We start from the raw sequence: 20,515 nt of genomic DNA, 5'->3' as shown, positions 1-20,515 counted from the left end.
CTCCTCTTCCTGTCGCGGCCCGGAACTGGCGGCTGCTGCGCGCGTTGTCGGCGCTTCAGCAGGGCATGCTGCTGGGTCCCGCCGGGTCGGGGCTCCACGCGGCGCGCGCTGAGGCTCTTGCCGGGTCTCGCCGCCGGGTCGGGGCTCGGAGCAGCGCGCGCTGCGGCTCTTGCTGCGTCCCGCCGCCGGGTCAGCGCTTGGCACGGTGCATGCTGCTGGACATTTTGGAGGGGCAGCAGCAGCCGATTCCAGGCGCTTACAGGCATCTTCCTCTTCCATGGCGCCATCCAGACCTGCTCCCACCACTACGGCTTATTTTTTGGGTATGTCTTATATTTCTTCAACTCAGGAAAATCCTGCCATGGCTTATTTTGTAGGGATGACTTAAAATATGAGAAACACGGTAAGGAATGAGAGGGCTGAATGCATCACTTGTGAACTTTGGTGGGTAATTTTAACTGATAGTCACATAAAATTGTGGTTTAATGCTATGTGGGAACATAAATAATTATTCTTTTGAAGAATGTCTATAAAAAATTGCCTGAGAAAGAACTTCTTAAATTGAAGTGCAGGTATACTTCAATAGTAAATATTAAAAACTGACCAGGGAGGGGAAGTTGTTGATATTTTGTAAGTACATTTATTTCCTACACAACAAATTCGGGGTGATCCCTTAAATTGTAGGGTTTTGAAAAAGGGGGGCTAGAACGTTGTTTGCTTTTCTTTTTAGTTCGAATTTTCCAGAAGTTAGGATAATCTTTTGTGAGGTTTGAATGTCATTTTCTAATATTCAATTGTGTATATTTTGCTTTTTTAAATTTGAAGATCCTGGAAATAGTTATAAATATGTAATATTTACCCAGAGCTTATTGACTGTGACTTATTCCAGAAATATATATAGTGCATTGAACTGATTGTTTCATGGGCACATCATTTAATGAAAAACTCATTAAAGCATTTTCAAAACCCGTAAGCAAAAACAAGATATTTTAATCTAGCATCATCTATGAAATCTACCTAGTGCCAAAAAAGACCCCTGAAATTTATAGAGTGAAGACTCAGTATGAGTGGAAGCTCATTTGTCCAATGGACTTTTCCAACCACTCCAACTCACCAAAAGCCACTCCTTTTGTAAGAAATCAATTTTAGCTGATTTGAGACATCTTCACACACAAACCCATACCATGCTGCTCTGGAAAATCTTTGACCTCCAGCAGTGACTTTTCAGGATGCAAAGGTGTTGCAGAAGGTAGGCAAGGGCAAGAAAATCCCCTTTCCAGGGTACTCTGCATCTTGCCTAGTGTAATTTGCATTTAAAAGTATCATTCTGGGCAGACTCCTGCCTGAGAAAATAAATCTTTGAATGTTTTTGCCCTTGACACAATATGCAACATTTTGTTGCCGGTCCTCAGTTGTCTAAACTAATAGTAAACTCAGTTCTCCAAGTGCTGCTCCTTGTGTAGCCAAAGGAATGAAGCAGCAACCTTGGGGCAGCCCCAGAATTTGCAGAAGTACAATATACTTTAGTAGGGAAAGCCATAGGAGTGGAATCCTTCCAAAAGCAGACCAGTGAGGATTAAAGATGCTCGTAAAGACAGACATAGGATGCTGGCTGACTGCTGTAGGAAGGGGGGAATGGAAAACGAGGGGAGGGGGAATACTGCAATATTTGGTTGTGAGTTCCACATGCTATAGCTTTAAAAAATTGCCCTTAGAATAATCAAGATCAAGTCTGGTCCCTGTAATACAGTATAACACATAATCTTGGCCTGAGATATGGAGATGCCACATCAATGTAGAAACTACACAACTATTAATATTAAAATCTCACGAAGCCAAATTATTTTCTTCCTTGAATTTGCTTATCACATAGAAATGCAAGTGGCGCTGCCTGGCTATGCAGTGATTCAAAACAACTGACTAAATAACATTTTATTTTGAAAACAAAGGATTGTTAAAGTTGACATTTAACTTCTCATTTTAATCTTTGAGGTCCTGAGAGCTGTTGTTGTAGCTAGGAGTCTGACCCCAGAAATCCCCATTTCAGAAGCTATCCCACTATAACAACCTTAGGGAAGCCACCACACTCTCCCAGCCTCAGTCAGCCATCTGCAATATGTTAATAAAAACTGGTCTACCTTATGGAGTTGCCCCAAGGATGACAGAGATAGTGAGTGTATAGAAAGTGTTTGAAAATTAAAGCTCAAAATGTACTGCATAAGCATTATTACCTGCATTCATTATGACTTTTCAGGATCAGAAGCCAACTATGAGTCCTCTAAAGACAAACAATTTAAGCCATTTCACTTATTTTGTTAACAATCTAGCATTTTCCTCCTGTTAAAGAAAATGGCACTTGATTTGTTCCTTATCAGTTTAAGGTACCTGTGTATACTGCTTTTCAAGCAAACCTCACACAGCAGTTTACAAAAGATTATTTACAAGCATTGATTAAAAATATGATAAAACTGAAAGACTATGATTTTGAAAAGCAGAGTGAACATACTCTATTTGCATGCTGGCAGCTCTTTTAGATGGCTAACAACTACAAGATCACAAACTTCAGTGCAGTAACACCAGGCTATGTTGGCTGCATCATAAGCATGTAAGCAGCTGCCTCTCATTGAAGAATGCTCTCTGTAAGGCACATAGTCTATCCAGCCTCCCTAATAAAAAAAACAGAGATGGTTTTGCACAGTCTGGCAGAAGGATTGTGCAATTCTGAGATTAGTGGCTAGAACAAAACTGGCAGATGGAGTTGCATTCTTTTTATCCAATGGCTTTCTGCAAAAGCACTCGTTTAGGACCCAGGGGAAATGTTGCCAGATAGGACTAACTTCTTCATGAGTAATGGCCAATCCCTGAGCAGCAAGGAAAGGAAGAGCTCTGAGTAGGAAGCCCTGGAAAGCAGGTTTAAAATATTAAAGCAGAAAAGCAGTTTTTCTTTCTAACAATGATCACTCTGATAAATGTGAGATGCTGGAGATGCAGCTGATTCAATGTTTAAACCAGCGGGTACTTACACGTCAGGCGGTTACGGGACTGAAGGACAGTGGAGCAGTGATTCCCACGGAATGCCTTATTTTGCAAAACTAATTTTGCTGATCTTTTGTTTGTTCTTCCTTGTGGAGAGCAGAAAGCACAGGAAAAGGAGATGGGCAGGACAAGTAGAGCTGCCGCAAATAAGGTAAGGAGTAGCTAAATTAACTGATCACTTCCTCAGCTTTCACTATATATTTTCACCAGGAAAATGTTCCATATGTGTAGTTCTGCTATATATTGCATGGTGTGCCTGAAAAGTGCATGCACTATAACTGCTGGTGTGTGAGAGAGGTAAAACTCTAGTCCCTCGAATAATACTAAATTGCATTACTGCTTTGAGAGCTATTATAATGATTCTTTTTCCAAGAATTTTAAAAGACAATGTGATTATGGAACAGATTCTCAGACATGAACACTAAATATTGAAATTGCACCCACTGCTCTGTTACTTCAAAACAACCCGTAGGACTGCTTTTTATCTTGACCAAAGCCTATTGTAGATCCAAAGGTATAAAATATAAGACATAAAATATACTTCTTTAAATATCTTGCCTGTATCAGTTTCAGGATGTGCTCCCTGAAATCATGCATCAGAGAGAAGAACTCTTAGTTCAGTAGTTCTTATTACTAAATAGATGTGCAGAGGATTACAGCTTTTCTGTTTTATTTGTTTGGTGTTTGGGATTGTTGTTTTGTTGGTTAAACATCTATTTTTCTTTATGTATAAATGCCTAATATGCATATATATAAATTCTACCATTTGTTGTTGCAAATCACTTGGTGAGCCTCACTTTTTTTTTTAGTACTGTAAGCATGTACCAAACAGCTAAAAGGTATTAGTAAAGTTTTATCAGATTTAATATCACAGAGGCACGGTGAATGGTTTATATTAGAAAAAGATAATCTTCCTCAAAGTGCTAAGCAACCCCAAGTATATATTATCCATTTTTATACTGAGTTATGTCATTCAGTGACAACTGCATCTTACAGGACCATTTGCCTGGTTAAGACCTTGTAAACAAAGTTGGGTTAATCCATCTTATTAAATGGAAACACTGTGACCTTCATCTTTTTATTAGTTGTGTTTTCTTCAGCCCGACACTGTGAACTTAGAGCATGTTGCTCTCAAGCTTCGCACATGAAGTGATTACTTACTTCGTCCCAGTGGGTAAGAGATTCACAATAGATGAGCTGATTTATTTTATTGGACCGCCATTGTTGGTGGAAGATTACATTCTCTCCAGCAAAACTAGTTCACCTCATATTACTGGCCTCATTCTCTTGCCCTCCTGTGACATTTACAGTCCAAATCTTTACTGTGCAAGTAATTGGGAATGTTGTTGATTACAAAGACTGATCAAGTCTTTGCTGTTTAGGAAAGAATTTAAAACAGTATTTATACCCTGCTTTTCAAAGGGGAAAAAAGCCTTCACAAAGCAGCTTGTTAATAATTAATTCAGATTTGAAATGTTACAACATTGATAGGTGCAATCCTCCAAGCAGGGTCCATTGTTTTTAGAGGGACTTACACAGAGGTCCTATCAACCTCTGCTTAAATCAATGGTGCACTGCTTGCTTGAATTTCACCCTTTATATTAAAAGCTGCAGGACCATACTTATCCATATAGATAAACAGGTCCCCAGGAAGGGCCTTGTTGTTGTTGTTTAGTCGTTTAGTCGTGTCCGACTCTTCGTGACCCCATGGACCACAGCACGCCAGGCACTCCTGTCCTGCACCGCCTCCCACAGTCTGGTTAAACTCATGTTCGTAGCTTCGAGAACACTGTCCAACCATCTCGTCCTCTGTTGTCCCCTTCTCCTAGTGCCCTCAATCTTTCCCAACATCAGGGTCTTTTCCAAGGATTCTTCTCTTCTCATGAGGTGGCCAAAGTATTGGAGCCTCAGCTTCACGATCTGTTCTTCCAGTGAGCAGGAAGGGCCTACAGATGCATAAATGGGTACTGGATTCTTGTTCATAGTTCTGCACAATTTAAGGTTCCTAAGAGCTGACTCCTCAATACATTTTTCTTTTTGTGGAGGAATACCCTTTGGTGTGAAACAAGATCTCTTGCTTAGATTCCCACCTCCTGCTCTTGAATCTGACCTGTAATAATCCATGTGTCTATTCCACTCAAGTCATAACATTTCTCACATGTAATCCTCCATGGTGAAAAGTATGCACGGAAACTGTCCGATCACTATATCAAGAAATTGCTGTACATCCTCCTATTGGTACATTTCACAAATGGGCACTTGACATCTATCCTTTGCAGAATTTTAAAAATGAGAATAAACAGCTTTAATATACCATTTATATGTGGGATTGTGCGTATTGTTTAATATCATGCATTCAACTATCAGAAACGGAATAACATGGCCAGTGGTCAGGGATGAGAGTCGTAATTCCATCAGCAACTGGAGTGCCACAACTTCTCCAGGCCTGCTGCAAATAATGTATAATAATAATAATAATAATAATAATAATAATAATAATAATAATAATAATAATTGTAGCCTGCCCATCTGACTGGCTTGCCCCAGCCATTCTGGGGGTCTTGCAACAAAGCATAATAAAAAATCAAATGTTAAAAGCTTCCATATACAGGACTGCATTCAGATGCCTTCTAAAAGTTGTATAGACATTTATCTCTTTGACATCTGATGGGAGGGCATTCCATAGGACAGGCACCACTACCGAGAAGGCCCTCTGCCTGGTTCCCTCTCACTTCTTGCAGTGAGGGAACCACCAGAAGGCCCTTGGAGCTGGACCTCAGTGTCTGGGCTGAACGATGGGGGTGGAGGGGTTCCTTTGGGTGTATAGCACCGAGGCTGTTTAGGACTTTAAAGGTCAGCACCAACACTTTGAATTGTGCTCAAAAATGTACTGGGAGCCAGAAAACATGGGTGGTTAACTCTCACTTCAAACACCGGCAATTGGACAACATCAGCATCCTCCACCACAATTTAGGACAGCAGAGACTGGCTTAGGAGGTGCAGAGCAGATCGTGTGGCACATGTAGCTCTCTGTCCAACACCCCAATGCCACTGACTGTCTTGGCAACTGCTACCTGAGGTGGCTGCCGCACACAGCCTAGCAGTAGGGCCAGCTCTTTTCTGGATTTTTGACCTACTCTCTGGGCAGAAGCATCCAAGAGAGACCAAGGTTTCCTCAAAGACTCCTTCTTCCGCATGAAGGAAGGGAGATCCTGCCATAGAAGGAAGGAGCCAATTTGGAGAGCTGGTTGTGGCCTTGTAAGTGGCATTGGGAATGCCCAGATGGCCGGCTCTGATTAATTGGAACTCTATTTTTAATCTATCAAGCTGTTAATCGATTAATGCTTTCTGCTTCAACAAATAATGGCATTACTGTATTTCATATGGCAGTGGGCTTCATAAAATCTTCCTTTCCCTATCCTTCCAACATTTCTCAGATTAAAAGTGTTGTACTTGTTTTATACTGTTTGTAGCTCTTCGTCGTTGTGGGGCACAGAAGTGGAATAAACCAGTTTTTTGTGAGACCTGTCAGCACACATATTTTAGCAATTATTAGCTTTAAAAAACACATTGTTGTTGTTTAAATCCTGAGCACTTTTGCTTTAACATTTAGAAGGCACAATTTCATTTAACATTTAGAAAGCACTAGGAAAACATTTTTTTCACTGTACCAAACAAATACAATTCCAATCATTATAATTGTTCACAATTTCAAACCTAAGCTTGCATACTAGTGAAGACCTTCTACATAAGTACGGTTAAGGTGCATGCTGTGGAAGAAGAAACATAATGTTGGAGCATTCAGATTAATGCTAGCTGCGCCCTTTTACTGCCTCAAACAACAAGCATATGGGAGGAATTGGATGATCATATTGAGTGGGTGGATTGTAGCCAAGTGATTGGAGGTGGGGGCTTTTAAATGAAGACGTTGCTTCTTCCTCCAAGACCTCCAGCATCTCTCTGTATTCAGTTAAAATTGTTGTCACTTTGCATGTTATATAGATGGCAGGGATCACTCCTTTCCTGCTATAGTGATTCTCTTCAACTGATCCAGAAAGCCCTTTCCAACTTCTGTGGTCATAACCTCAACCTCCAATCTTGTTCATTCTTTGCACTGGCTCCCTATTAGTCTTTAACATCAGGTTCAAAAATGTCTCCTCTTCTTCAGGCCTTCCCACCCCATGCCTATATGCAGAACACACATTATATTCAGCATTTTGACCACATCAGCAAGGCATCCCATCAGCAAGGCATCATCTGGGCATCCCAGAACCTCCATACAAACTGTCCAAGCTTGCACCCTGGGGAGGCCACTTTGGTGCTGCAAACACAGCACTTCGACTTCACCCCCCGAGGCACACTGCATTGTCTCTTGCGTCTCCAGACAGACAGATGCCAATAACAACCTCAGATGCTCTACTCATATATAAAGACAACACTATAGTAGTCATGAGTGTGCTGAGCTCTGCACCACAGTCTCAATCACTCTCCACAAGTTGGAGGGCAAGCATGGAATGTCCTCCATGCACAACTGAGAATTCTGGAAGATTAGTGCTCTAAATTGTTCCGGGAGCTTCCATGAATGCCTGAGGCTCCCTGCTTCAGAAGTTTGTGATCTGGTTAATGGGAGATAACAAAGGGAGCTTAGTGTGCTAATCCATGATTTCCCCACTGGCATGTTGCTTTGCACATTGGATAGAACCCCTGAGAGTGTTTGTGACAAGGACATACAGAACCAAAATGGCATCTCCCATGGCAACCAATCCCCGCTCCCCACTGTAATGTTTGGCGGTAGTACACTACTAATGAAGACTGGGGCCACCATTTTGTGAGTATCCACACTCCTGCTTCCTGTTCTTAGATGGGCATGGGGTATGATGTTGTAGAGACCTTCACCTATTGAGCTGGAGCATGTGTTACTTAACTCACAAATATGGCTGCCCCACAAAGGCTTACAGTGTACTAGCCTCATTCCATATTATGAATACTTCAAAATGTTAGAAATCAATCACTACTAAGAGGCTGTTTGGGGCTGCACAAGTTTGGACCAAACTCAATGAACTTCCATCAGTCTCAGCTAGCACTAGCTGGGGCTGGTAAATATTTATCTGTTTCTGACTGTAGCAGTAGTATGTACAACTTTGCAGATCTCACTGCTAGAGCAAAGGGCTCTTGGGTCTTAATTTATTCTAATCCCCCGTCTTAAATCAGTAGTGATTAGAAAACTAGACATTTTCCTCTTACCTAACTGGCCCCTGTATACCTTTAGCTGGACTATAATTAAATGTTCACATATAACATGTATGTTATATTCACTTTTATATCAAGAGGTTGCTCTGGTATCTTTTTGCTACTATGCTAGTTAACTATAAGGTCAGTTCCATTCAACCTGTTTACTGAGGATTCATCCTGAATAGTTTGCACAAGCGTTGCAGGGAGGCTATGTGGCACTGAGTCAAGCAATGATTGTTCCACACTTTCCAGAGCATTTTCCAAACACTTTCCTTGCCACAAAAAGTCTGTTGGTTTCTTTATAAAGTGAACATTTTGTGCAAGAACACCAAATTCACTTTTATCGTTCATACTAAATTTGCTGGCATGCGTTTGAATCCCACCCGCAAAACAGTGACAGTCTGAAAGTACTTCAACTTCCATTGTACTATCCAAGTTATATAGAATTTAAGTATTATTATTATTATTATTATTATTATTAGATGTTGGATGACTAGGAGTGACAGTTGGTTATTTTGCTTTCCATTTTAGTCACATATATAAGAAGAACAATGACATGACCAAAACTCGGACAGGAAAAAGTGAACAGCTCCTCAGGGTAGATGACCATGATTTCACCATGAGGCCAGCCTTTGGAGGTAACTGGAGGGGTGTTGCAAATTTGTCCCCACAAAAAATGGTGGGAACAGCATTGTGGTGACTCACTGAGTTCAAGTTTCCAGTACAGAAGTGACAATTTATCCTCTTTCCACAAGTAGTTATTATTATTATTATTATGAATTATTATTATTATTATTATTATTAGTAGTAGTAGTAGTATATCCTGCCCATCTGGGTAGCTTCCAGTACATACAAAAACATAATAAAACGTCAGACCTATAAATGTGGTGAAGAAGCACCTGCTACTGCCCCATAGATTTTGCTGAAAATATTCACTGACCTTTTCTAAGCTGCACAATTTATATCTGTAACCCTGAAAGCATGTTAGTGGCAGATGCCACAAGCACTGGGCTGAATTTAACTGTAGGCATGCACACAAAGAAATCTGGGTACAACTTTGACTGGAGCTATGGAATTACCATCTAATTTGTGTCAGCAGCTCAGTGTGTTTAGCTAAGCGATTGGTTCACAGCTCTTAGGATGTACTTCTTGGGTCTCTTCCCTACTGTTGTTTAATGTGGTAGCTTACTGTACCTCAATTAATTCTTCGTTGTCCATATGATGCACTCCTTCAAATTGCTGCCTTGCCATACTTTCCCCTCCCTCAATCTGGATTTTGTTATACCAGGGATACTTTGAATAGGAGACGGTATGAGAAAATTCAGTCTAAGGGAGAGGGAAGTGGCGGGAAGGCATTGATTTTGTGAAGAATATCACATGGACTATGGAAAATGAATGGATGCAGTTTTATTGCTATGGCTGATGGCTGACACAAATAAATATTCATTCATTCATTCATTCATTCATTCATGGCGGTACAGTGGTACCTCTGGTTGCGAACAGGATCTGTTCCAGAGGCCCATTTGCAACCTGAAAAGGTCGCATCCTGAGTGCCGTGTCTGCGTAGGCGCGTGACGTAATTAATTGCTTCTTCACATGCACAAAGCGCAATTTAGCGCTTCTGTGCAGGTCATGGATGCACTGAACCCGGAAGTAACCTGTTCCGGGACTTCTGGGTTCAGCGCGTCCGTATCCCGAAAAGACGCATCCTGAAGCGGACATATCATGAGGTATGACTGTACAGGAAGCTTAGTGTCCATAATGTCTCAATTTGGCATGTCCACCACATCCCACCATACAGGATATATGGATCCCATATGAATATATATCTAACATCTTCTCTGTTTACCTCATGCATCTGACTTCTCCTCCCCTTGCATGTGATTTGACCCTTTCAGAGTTATCTCAGTGCCAATGACCTTGTCAGAGCTAGCAGATGTTCAGGTATTATTTACTACAAATATTAATATCTAAAGATTATGTAAATGTTTCATTTGGGCTCCCTTCCTCAAACTCTCACTGATAGCATTTCATCTAGGACATCTCTCTCTTTCATAGGGAGTCCATGAATAAGCAGCTTTAGCTGATACTTAAAATAGCTGTATCTTTTCCGTCGAAGAACAGCCTGATACAGTTCCTGTGATACGGTTTATTCCCCACCCAGTGTAGTACCAGCCAGTTCCTACTGGGTGACATTTAATCGGAACATATGAGCTAAAACTAGGTTCTGCCATCCTTTGGGTGCCTGTCGGCATGCTTGCAAAATGGAGAAAATGTCATGGGCATGACACACAGACCTCAGCCACTAAGCACACATTGGCTACAACATATTGTTTCTTTCAAGCATCAATATGGCAGCAGGGAGAGGCAGGGGAGATGACCCTGTGGGCACTAGGGCAGGGCTCTGCGGATAAAAATGGGGCTGCACTGAAGAGTACGTAGCTTGGGGGTACTTCTGGAGCCTTTGCTGTCGCTTGAGGCTCAGATGGCCTCAGTGGTGCAAAATGCCTTCCATCACCTATGGCTGGTGGCTCAGTTGTGCCCTTATCTGGACTTGTGTATATTCTGGTAGCTTCTATGTTAGATTAATGCTGCATGTGCCTTCCTTTCCGGTTCCCGTTTTTGCAGGTTTGGGGACACATTGTCAAAAGAAGTGCACACGACACTTCTGCACTGTTTAGACACTGTAACTGTGCTCTCTTTTGATGCTGTTTGGTCACTGATTCAGTGAAGGAGTGAGCACAAGCAAATTTAGCATGTCCTTTCCTTGAAATGAAATCTATAAAACATTCCAAATCAAAGTGGACTGGAGGTACCTTGTACTTGATCATTGGTATAATTGAAACTGTGCTTATTTTTCATGCAAGGTCAAGTCTGGGCTTCAGTCTCCCAGATTATTAATCTCTTGCCTCTTAAAGGAGATCTAAAATCCAATCACAATTTGAAAACAAAAATATAGCAAATGTTGCTCACGGAACGACAGGATTAGCCACCACAGCCTGGAGCCTAGTGGGCAGGTGTGGCAGCATAAGCTTCTCTGCAGAGCCCTGCCAGCAGAACTTAATCCTAACCTACAGAACCTTCCAGTCATCCATGCTGAATCACTGACGTAATGTTGTTGTGTACACAAATGTAAAAGCTGGAGTGACGTCAACCCTGCTGGGTTCATTCAGATGTAGGATTGCAGTATGTGAAAGGGGTGGAGATGAGGGGGTGGAGAGAAGCAAGTTCTTCAAAGCACTATGACAGCCCCCAGCCCCCCATCTCTTTACAAGATCTTGGCTCCCAAGAAGCTCCTTTGCAGTCATGCAGCTAAGGCTAGATATTGCAGCTGAAGCCCAGCCCAGCACCCGCTTCCCCAAATGACCTGCTTTCCCGAATGACCACCCCAGGGTGGCAGATGATGTAGGTAGCAGCAAACACACCCCACATCGACACCTGGGCTGCTGTGGGTCATGCCAGGGCCCACCACAGCTGACACTAGTTGCCAGACATCCTTTCTTCATATTCATTCTCTCATATATACACGTGTGTGTGTGTGTGTGTGTGTGTGTGTGTGTGTGTGTGTGTGTGTGTTTAATAGAGTTGACTTGTCTAAGATTCAGCAAATCAGGACGAATGCTCATTGCCGTATCACTTCCCTGCAATCAAATCAGAAGGAATCTACCCTCCCTGTAAGCTTTGTGCAAGCAAATCAGGAAGAATGCTCAATAAATAGGTCACTTGAAGGAAGTCCTGAACAGGCTCAAGCAAACAACAAAATTCTACACATTAAAAAGTAGACGGAAGTCTGAACTGATGGAAATAGGGAGCAAAGTTATCAGTGAGAAGGTCTCTCTCACCCCCCCCCAACTGAAATAGATGGTTTTTCGCAGGGCTTTTTTTCCAGCCATAACTCAGTTCTGGCACCTCTCAGGTGGGCGCCATTGCTATTTTAAGAGAACAAGGGAGGAGTTCGTGGTGAACTCCAGCACCTATTTTTCTAGAAAAATAGCACTGTTTTTTTCCCCTGTTTCAGGGGCTCTCACCCCAGGCTAGCACCTGTGCAGGCGCCAGGCTTATTAGTATATTGGCATTGGCATCACCCTCTATTGGGTATGCAGTCACTCTAGGGAATTCAGCCTGATGGGCTGCAAGGGAAAGATGTTTCCCATCCCTGCTTTATATTTACTAGGACAGAGAAGCCAAGCAAGCTAAGACTGGGGGCCACAGGCAAAAAATCACCAGACAGCTCCTACCACCACCACCCCGGGGTCCCCAGCTGCTCATTTGATAGGGACTTGTGTAAGAGACATTCCTCATCCTAGAATCTCTAATAGATACTTTCCGGGTTTTCCATTTCTTTTCCCTTCCCAACCCTTTATTTCCTGTACTTTAGAGTTTTATTTTGTTTCCCCCTCTACAGTGTTAGTTGGTGATGAATTTAACTAATCATCTGGAGCAGCGTTTCTCCCCCGCCCCAACCTCCCCCTTCTACCACTGTGTAGTTGGAAGCAGAGACAGGATTAAAAACCTAGCAGCTTTCTAATGACCGCAAGGATTAGCGAGATCAGAAATCTCTTGACATCTTCCTGTGACTCATCACCAGATGCTTAATTCAACAGTATGGTCTGCAGCACAGACAACCTTCTAAACCCACCCAGGCAGGGCTTGAGGCTGATGGATTTATATTGTTTTTGATTCTATAAAAAGTGCTCACCCTGGCTGTAGTTTTTTTTAAACGATTCTTGCTATTTTATAATACTACTCAGCAGGATACTCTTTAAATATATATATATCTTTGCGCTATGTTTGAACATAAACACTATTGATTTGTGTGTGATGTCAGGATGTAGACTTTACAAAAGTCAAATGCGCATTAGCCATTTCTACAGTTAACTAACGCTTGGAAGCAGTCAGATATGTAATAATATCCAAAACAAAAGCAGGAAAATAAATAAATAAATGGAGTCCAGTGTTATAAGCAAAAATCTTACAACACCAGCAATTCCATTGTTGTAGTATATCCAATTTTGAGCTAGATTCTATGCAGCTATAGAAAGCCTACTATATTCAGTTACATAGTATATTTTGGAAAATTTTGTGAGATCATATTAATATGTATATTTAAGGACTAGTTTTTTTAAGGATGTTTATGAAATGCTGCAGATAGATATTAATAGTTAAGATATTAATAAGATATTTATATGGTGTGGTTTCATATGTCATATTTAATTACCATTTCCTGTAAATATTTGTATAAGAATAGTTTTTTAGATAATAAGTAGTTTTTAATAGTTCAATTTCATTCTGTCACAGGCCCTGCTATTCCTGTCGGGGTGGATGTGCAGGTTGAAAGTTTGGACAGTATTTCTGAGGTCGATATGGTATGTAATTTTCAATTAAGGTTTGATTACTTGTGCCTAGTCAGAAAAAAAACCCATATTTTGCTTCCAGATGAAGGTAAGGTATCCCACTCTTGACTTTTAATTATTTCTTACAACTAATATCGTTATGAGATTACCATGGATAGAGATATCATTATAGGTTTGGCTTTAAACAAAGAAGCAGCTATGTGTGTTATCCTATAAAATAATATACAAGTCTCTCTGCGTCCAGTCCCTGTGTCCCTATGTCCACGCTACTGCCTGCGCATGTGCCCCACGGGCACAGGGATTGGACGCAGAGACATGAGGCATTCGGCTCCCTCCCCTTACCAGCTCCAGGCTTGGGCTCCTTTCCAGCCTCTTCACTCCGGCCACAGGCGACAAATGTGCGGCCGCCTCCTCAGCTCCCTCTTTCGGAGCACCGGCGCCCAAGTAGAGCAACGTGCGGGGGGTGGAGGAGCGGAAGACGGCCACAAATTCAGTCACAAGATGGAGGCAGAAAGAACCGCTCGGCCTCAGTGGCGGCGGCGGCGGCGCCCCCTGGCCGCCTTTCAAACTACGCTTCCCAGCAGCAATTAAAAATTAACGAGGGTGGTTGGTGGGCTGGTGTTGGTGGTGGGCCAGCCACGTTCCTGGCTAGCGAGGCCGCCACAAGTGTTCCCCCCCTCTCTCCGTTCCTATCTCTCTCCCCTTCGAAACCTCCCCCCCGCCCGAGGAGAAATGCTGCCTGGGTTCACTCGCAGGGGGGCGGGGCCTACAGTTTGAGTCCGCCTCAGGCTGGCCGAGGGAGGCGGGCGAGGGGCTGAGGTGATCCCCCCGGTTTGTCTGAGGAGAAGCGCTGCGCTGTCCCCGCCCTCTTTGGCAACAGGCGGCAGCCTCTGTTTCTGGGCTCCCTCGGGGAAGGAGCGAGCCGATGCAAGCAACTCCCTTCCTCCCTCGGCTCGATCTGTTGCTGGAGCGCTTTCCCATTTCCTCCAGCTGCGCCCTAAAGCGCATTCCGGCATGTGTGTCGCCCCTCCCCCTACAAAAAAGGACCCAGATATTTTAATGAATGAATGAATGAGCCCCCCCCCAAAAAAACAGGCGGTTTTGCCTGTGAGCGCAGCCCGATCCTGTCACCGTTCTAGCACCCGTTAATTTAACGGGCTTCAGGATACTAGTGTGTTCATAAACAGGTAAACAAGTAAGGAGGGCAAGAAAGGCATTTCAGTCCTCTGGTATGCTGCTGAAGACAAACAGTGATTCCGTACCTGATATTTGGTCCTCAGCAGTGGATACATCATTTGGACTTTCTCCTCATCCATTCTACTCATTTTTTCATATGTGTGGAGCGTATAATCACAAGACACATTTTCTCCCCTTTTTCTTCCTCTCGTTGCAGGACTTTACGATGACACTGTACCTGAGGCATTACTGGAAGGATGAGCGCCTCTCCTTTCCCAGTCATACTAACAAAAGCATGACTTTCGATGGGAGGCTGGTGAAGAAGATCTGGGTGCCAGATGTCTTCTTCGTTCACTCAAAGAGATCCTTCATTCATGACACAACCACTGACAACATCATGCTGCGGGTGTTCCCAGATGGCCATGTGCTCTATAGTATGAGGTGAAAAGCGCACCAATTAGCTCAGTGTGAACAGCACTGTATTGTTTGCCCAGAAATATATTGGAATAGCTCTACAGTGTACTGTAATAACAATATTTGATGGTTAATATCTGGCGGGTGTTTTAACTAACACACTCAGGAGCCCTTCTTCCGCTGTATAGCATGTGGCAAAACAGGAATGAATATAATATCTGAAAGGAGGAGAAAAACCTAGTGCATGTGGTCTCCACTGTGATCTTGGTTATCTCAGTTCCACTAATTAATCTGCAATTACACTGTAATATTATTAATCTACAAACTGAATCAATTAAAACTTGCAGCCTGCCCCAAGTATGGAGATTGGGGAGGGTGCTATCTTCCTATATTTTCCCTGCACCTGTGACTCAGTCCTATTCCCTACCTAGCAAACCTGACTTTTCTTTTTGGAATTTCTAGGATCACAGTTACAGCCATGTGCAACATGGACTTCAGCCGATTTCCGCTAGATTCGCAGACCTGTACTCTGGAGCTCGAAAGCTGTATGTGGCATTCATGTTTCTATCTGCAATGTCTACTCAATTCCTTATGGATTTGTTTGAAGTGTGCATGTTAAAGTGAACATAGGATCCATGGGATCTGCCGGTGGCTGTTCACCACAAGCCAATAAATGTAGTCATATAAGAGCTGATCGAGCATAGAATCCAGCATACCAGAGACTGGATATAAGTCTAGGCAAATGTCTATGTCACTGTAACCGAGGGGCAACCAATGGAACATCCTGCAAACCATGGAGTCTAGGAGGTGGAAAAGGCATGCTTCAATTATGCAGGTGTTAATGCTGAGGATGCCTGACTCTGGAAGAGGCTTAATTGCTCTGTGAACCATAAAATTTACATTCATGTGTCCTCTGGAAGGTTGCCCTCAGGCTGAAAAAAGGTTCACCACTCATGGTATACGGCAAGATCCTATTTAGTATTACCGTTTGGCCATGCCATGTTCCAACAATTTTGTGTATATGTACATTACAAATGATACTGTTTCTATAATAGTGCAATTTTCATGGCTGCTGTGCAAAGAATCCTGGGAACTGTCATCTGGTGAGAGTGCTGAGAATTAACAAATTGTATGTATGTATGTATGTATGTATGTATGTATGTATGTATGTGTACATGTCTCACCTGTCTGGAACAAAAGTAACACTCAGGGTAGTGTGCAATGTTTAAAATTACAGTTTCGTGTTGTTGTTTTTTAAAAAAAAAGGTGTAAAAGATCCCAAGCACACCACACTTATAGATTTGTTATTCCCAAAGTCCTTGAAGAAGAGAGATGGAACATTAAGGTTACAATCCTATGTACAGCTACTTGGAAGTAGGAATAGGGAGATATTCGGTTTAGTTTGCATTTGAAGGAGAACCTATCTCATCATCACTGAAACACAGCCACCCTTTGAGATCCGCACTTCTCTAAATTTTGCAAAGCATTTCTCCAGCCAGCAAATCTGTACAAAGATGCACATATGAGTGCATATACGTGTGAAAAATAACATACCAAAATGCTTTTCAAAAATGCTTATATAAAGAATATATAAAGAAATTGTATACACAACTGTGAACGGTATATTGTGAGAAATTAACAGTAAACTCTTGATGATGTGGATAACTTAAAACTGTGAAAATGAGAAACAGAGAGAAGCCAAAATCGACAGATTCACCCAATCCTACTTGGGAATAACCCCAATCGAAAAGAGTGGATTTACTTCTGGGTAAATGTGCATAGGATTAAGCAGATTTGAATGTGAATCGTATTGAGCTTACAGGATTTACTTCTGAATAAATGTATGTAGGATTGCTGCATAAACCTTTTTTTAAATTTGAGAATAGAGATACACTAATCAAGCATGTTTGTGTAATAATACTTCCTCCTCCTCTGTCCAAGTTTGCCTGTTTTCTTAAGAACCCCAGTTTAGTTATGTGAGATTATTATTTTTTATATACCACCCTTCATCTGAAGATCTCAAGATAAAAATACAGGAGAGCATCAGTACTAGCCAGCACCCAGGTCCATTTTATATTTAAAAAAACAACAGATTATTTTATTGTCCTCTCACATTAAGCCATCGATTCATCTGACTATTTCACTATTTTGCTGTTGACCTATAAATGTAATATTATTTTTGTCCCATCACTACCCTCCACAGATGCTTACACAGATGAAGATCTGATGCTGTACTGGAAAAATGGGAATGAATCTCTAAAAACAGATGAGAAAATCTCCTTGTCTCAGTTCTTGATACAAAAATTTCATACAACCTCCAGACTCGCTTTCTATAGTAGCACTGGTATCAGGTTTTCTTTCTAACCCTCTTCTAAATGCCTGCCACGCTTATAACCCAACCTCACAAGTTTGCCTAGTGAAATGCCAATAAAATTTCACTAGTCCCTTTTCTGTCTTTTGTTCATCACCATCACCACCATCCTGTTTTTCCTTGAAGGGCAGGGTTCAAAGCTTTCCCCATTTTATCTGCACAACAATATTATGAGGTAGGTTAGGCTGAGAGATAGTGACTGGCCAAAGGTCATCCAGCGAACATCATGGCTGAGTAGAGATTTCAACTTGGAACTCTCCAATCCCTGTCCAATACTCTAAACACTATACTGTCTGTCCTCTGTGGGTATTTTAAAATCATTGAGCATAATACTAAGGGCCAAACTATACATACTGATAGATTTGCATTCAGGTGTCTCTTTTTTATTCTCTAGTCTGGCCTTAATAAGCACCTTTGAAATTTTCTCATGCTATTTGCATGCATGGATGGATGCAATCAAAGCATGAGTGAGCCATTTTAAAATCATCCCCACATTCTATATAATGTAGGTTTCAATGTGGAAATGCAAAAAAGAAGTGTGAAAACACGAGTTCAATGGATGGTACTAAGTTTACCAAAAGCTGTGCAGTCTTCTAAGATAATAATTTCCACAAGCACAAAGGCACTCTGTTAATGACCCCAAACCTGCTGTTAAGGAACAAAAGCGTCATTTTATATGGTAGTTTAATACTAACAGTTTAAGTGCCTCACTCCTTTGGCAAACTCACTCTCAGTCTCATTCCACATTTGTAAAATGAGAATAGAAACTTGTTCTGAAGTCAAAATGAATTCTTTAAATTTAATCACACACAGAAAGTGTTATCTATATAATAGGACATAATATTAGTATTTCTCCCTTGTCTTTTTTTCTGTTCTTCTATATTTGTACTTTCAGAACCATCCTTTATCCCCCTCCCCTTTTGCTGGACTTTTATCTCTGTATTACATACTATGCCTCACCTAATTATTGCTCATACCACCATAAGGGGGCCTACCACACATTTTTTAATAGCTGCCATTTTCTCCCTAACAGGTTGGTACAATCGCTTGTACATTAACTTCACATTACGTCGCCACATCTTTTTCTTTCTGCTGCAAACATATTTTCCAGCCACACTCATGGTCATGCTATCTTGGGTGTCATTCTGGATCGATCGCAGGGCTGTGCCTGCTAGAGTATCGTTAGGTGAGTGATTCCTCTCAACTTTTATAAAGGACGGCACAGCTGGATACAAGGGAAGGAAAACTACAGAGTCACTATGGGCTATATCCAACCAAGTTACACTCAGAGTAGACTCATTGGATTTAATGGACCTAAGTTGTGTGAGAGGCAGAGTCTAATTACTGCAGGGCCAGGGAAACTGTGGTCCCCCAGGTGTTGTTGGGCTTTCAATTCTCAGCAACCTCAACTAGCATGACCTGTGGTCAGTAAGGATTATTTGTTTAGTGCATTTATATTTCACCTTTTCCTCCAAGTAGCTCTTCAAGATGGTGTACATGGCTCCCCCCTCATTTAATCCCCACTGGTTCCCTCAGCCAGTAAAGCAAGATGAGCGTCGCAACCCCAGAGTCATCCGCGACTGGACCTAACGGTCAGGGGTCCCTTTACCTAAGGTTGGGGTGAGCTCCCATTGTGTGGTCCCAGCTTCTGCCAACCTAGCAGTTCGAAAGCATGCCAAAAAAAGTGCAAGTAGATAAATAGGTACTGCTCCGGTGGGAAGGTAAATGGCGTTTCTGTGCACTGCTCTAGTTTCGCCAGAAGCAGCTTAGTCATGCTGGCCACATGACCTGGAAAAACTGTCTGCGGAGAAACATTGGCTCCCTCGGCTAGTAAAGCGAGATGAGCGGCGCAACCCCCGAGTCATTCGCGACTGGACTTAACTGTCAGGGGTCCTTTACCTTTACCTTTTTAAGGTTAGGCAATGACTGGCCCAACGTCACTCAGGAGATTTGAACCCTGGCTTCCCAGGTTATAGTTAACAAACTAACCACTATACCACCCTGGATTTTGATGGGATGGTGTCACAGATGGGGTGTTGGCTACTCCCGAGTAAGCACTCCACACATCCTCTGGATTTTCATAGTTTTATTGTGCATGCTATATACAGTGGTGAGATGTCTCAAATCATGTCTGCTCTGCATGGGGGCAGAAGCCCACAATGGCGTCTCGTGGGCTCTGACCCCCCTTTTAAGACTGGGCATCCAAATGCCCCTCCTCCTTGCTCTATGGGTCCTCCGTGGTCCCAAACCAGGCTCCTGAGGTGCCGTTCTCCCTCCTCCCTCCTTTCCAGCCCCTGCTGAAGCTAGCTCCTCCCCTGCTTCCCTGCTACCAACCTGGAGCTGAGCCACCAGGACTCTGCAGAGCCCTGGACCCGTCTTAACCCTTCCTGTTCCTGATTTGAACTCCCAGACTTGCTGCTGCTCTCCCATCTGATGGAAGTAAGCAGAGTGGGCTGCTCTCTGCAAGCCCTCTCTCTTACATCCACCCCCCCTCCAGGCTCCCCCCTCCCCCCTTTCTGAGGCCTGGTTTGCCTGGTCTGATGTCTGTAAAGAGGGCTGGAAGCCTGACAGGTCTTCCTCCTCTGTAGTGTGTGTAAAACCCTGTTCCCAGTCGGTGCTGGGTGGCTGGTCCGTGTAGTTCCTTCCGTTGTCATCCTCCTCCTCCCTCTGGAAAATTGCTTCCGATTCCCGGAGGGCTCCTTGGGTCTGCGATTCCCCTGCTCCCCACCTGGGATCGCCCTCCCCCTCTGTGTTCCCTGTGCTACTGACGTGTGGTGGTTTGGGTCTGTGGGAGAAAGGAGCGTGCAGTTCCAGTGTGCGGTCCTCCCCTTGCATGGTGTGCGTGGTTGCCTCCGCGTTTTGGGAAGCAGGAGTGCCCTGCCTGGCCATCAGACATTTTAACCCCCCTCCCCCCACCGGGAGCCCGGGCTCG

The 20,515-nt window shown here is 42.9% G+C and overlaps 1 protein-coding gene across 1 annotated transcript in view; it reads left to right on the top strand.

Annotated features, from left to right (window-relative positions):
* Window positions 1–410: 410 nt before the first annotated feature.
* Window positions 411–20,515, top strand: part of LOC118082254 (gamma-aminobutyric acid receptor subunit rho-2) — a 29,608-nt gene continuing 9,503 nt past the window's right edge. The window contains exons 1-7 of the mRNA XM_035109399.2: window positions 411–3,187; window positions 8,800–8,906; window positions 13,567–13,634; window positions 15,016–15,239; window positions 15,675–15,757; window positions 17,416–17,556; window positions 18,617–18,769. Of these exons, the coding sequence (XP_034965290.1) occupies window positions 3,000–3,187; window positions 8,800–8,906; window positions 13,567–13,634; window positions 15,016–15,239; window positions 15,675–15,757; window positions 17,416–17,556; window positions 18,617–18,769 (964 nt within the window). The 5' untranslated portion in view covers window positions 411–2,999. The remainder of the gene's footprint in view (window positions 3,188–8,799; window positions 8,907–13,566; window positions 13,635–15,015; window positions 15,240–15,674; window positions 15,758–17,415; window positions 17,557–18,616; window positions 18,770–20,515) is intronic.

Source organism: Zootoca vivipara, chromosome 3 (genome assembly GCF_963506605.1).
Source record: "Zootoca vivipara chromosome 3, rZooViv1.1, whole genome shotgun sequence".
In the NCBI taxonomy this organism is placed as follows: domain Eukaryota; kingdom Metazoa; phylum Chordata; class Lepidosauria; order Squamata; family Lacertidae; genus Zootoca; species Zootoca vivipara.
The sequence above is the reverse complement of the archived record's forward strand: the minus strand, read 5'-3'. Positions and strand labels throughout refer to the sequence as shown.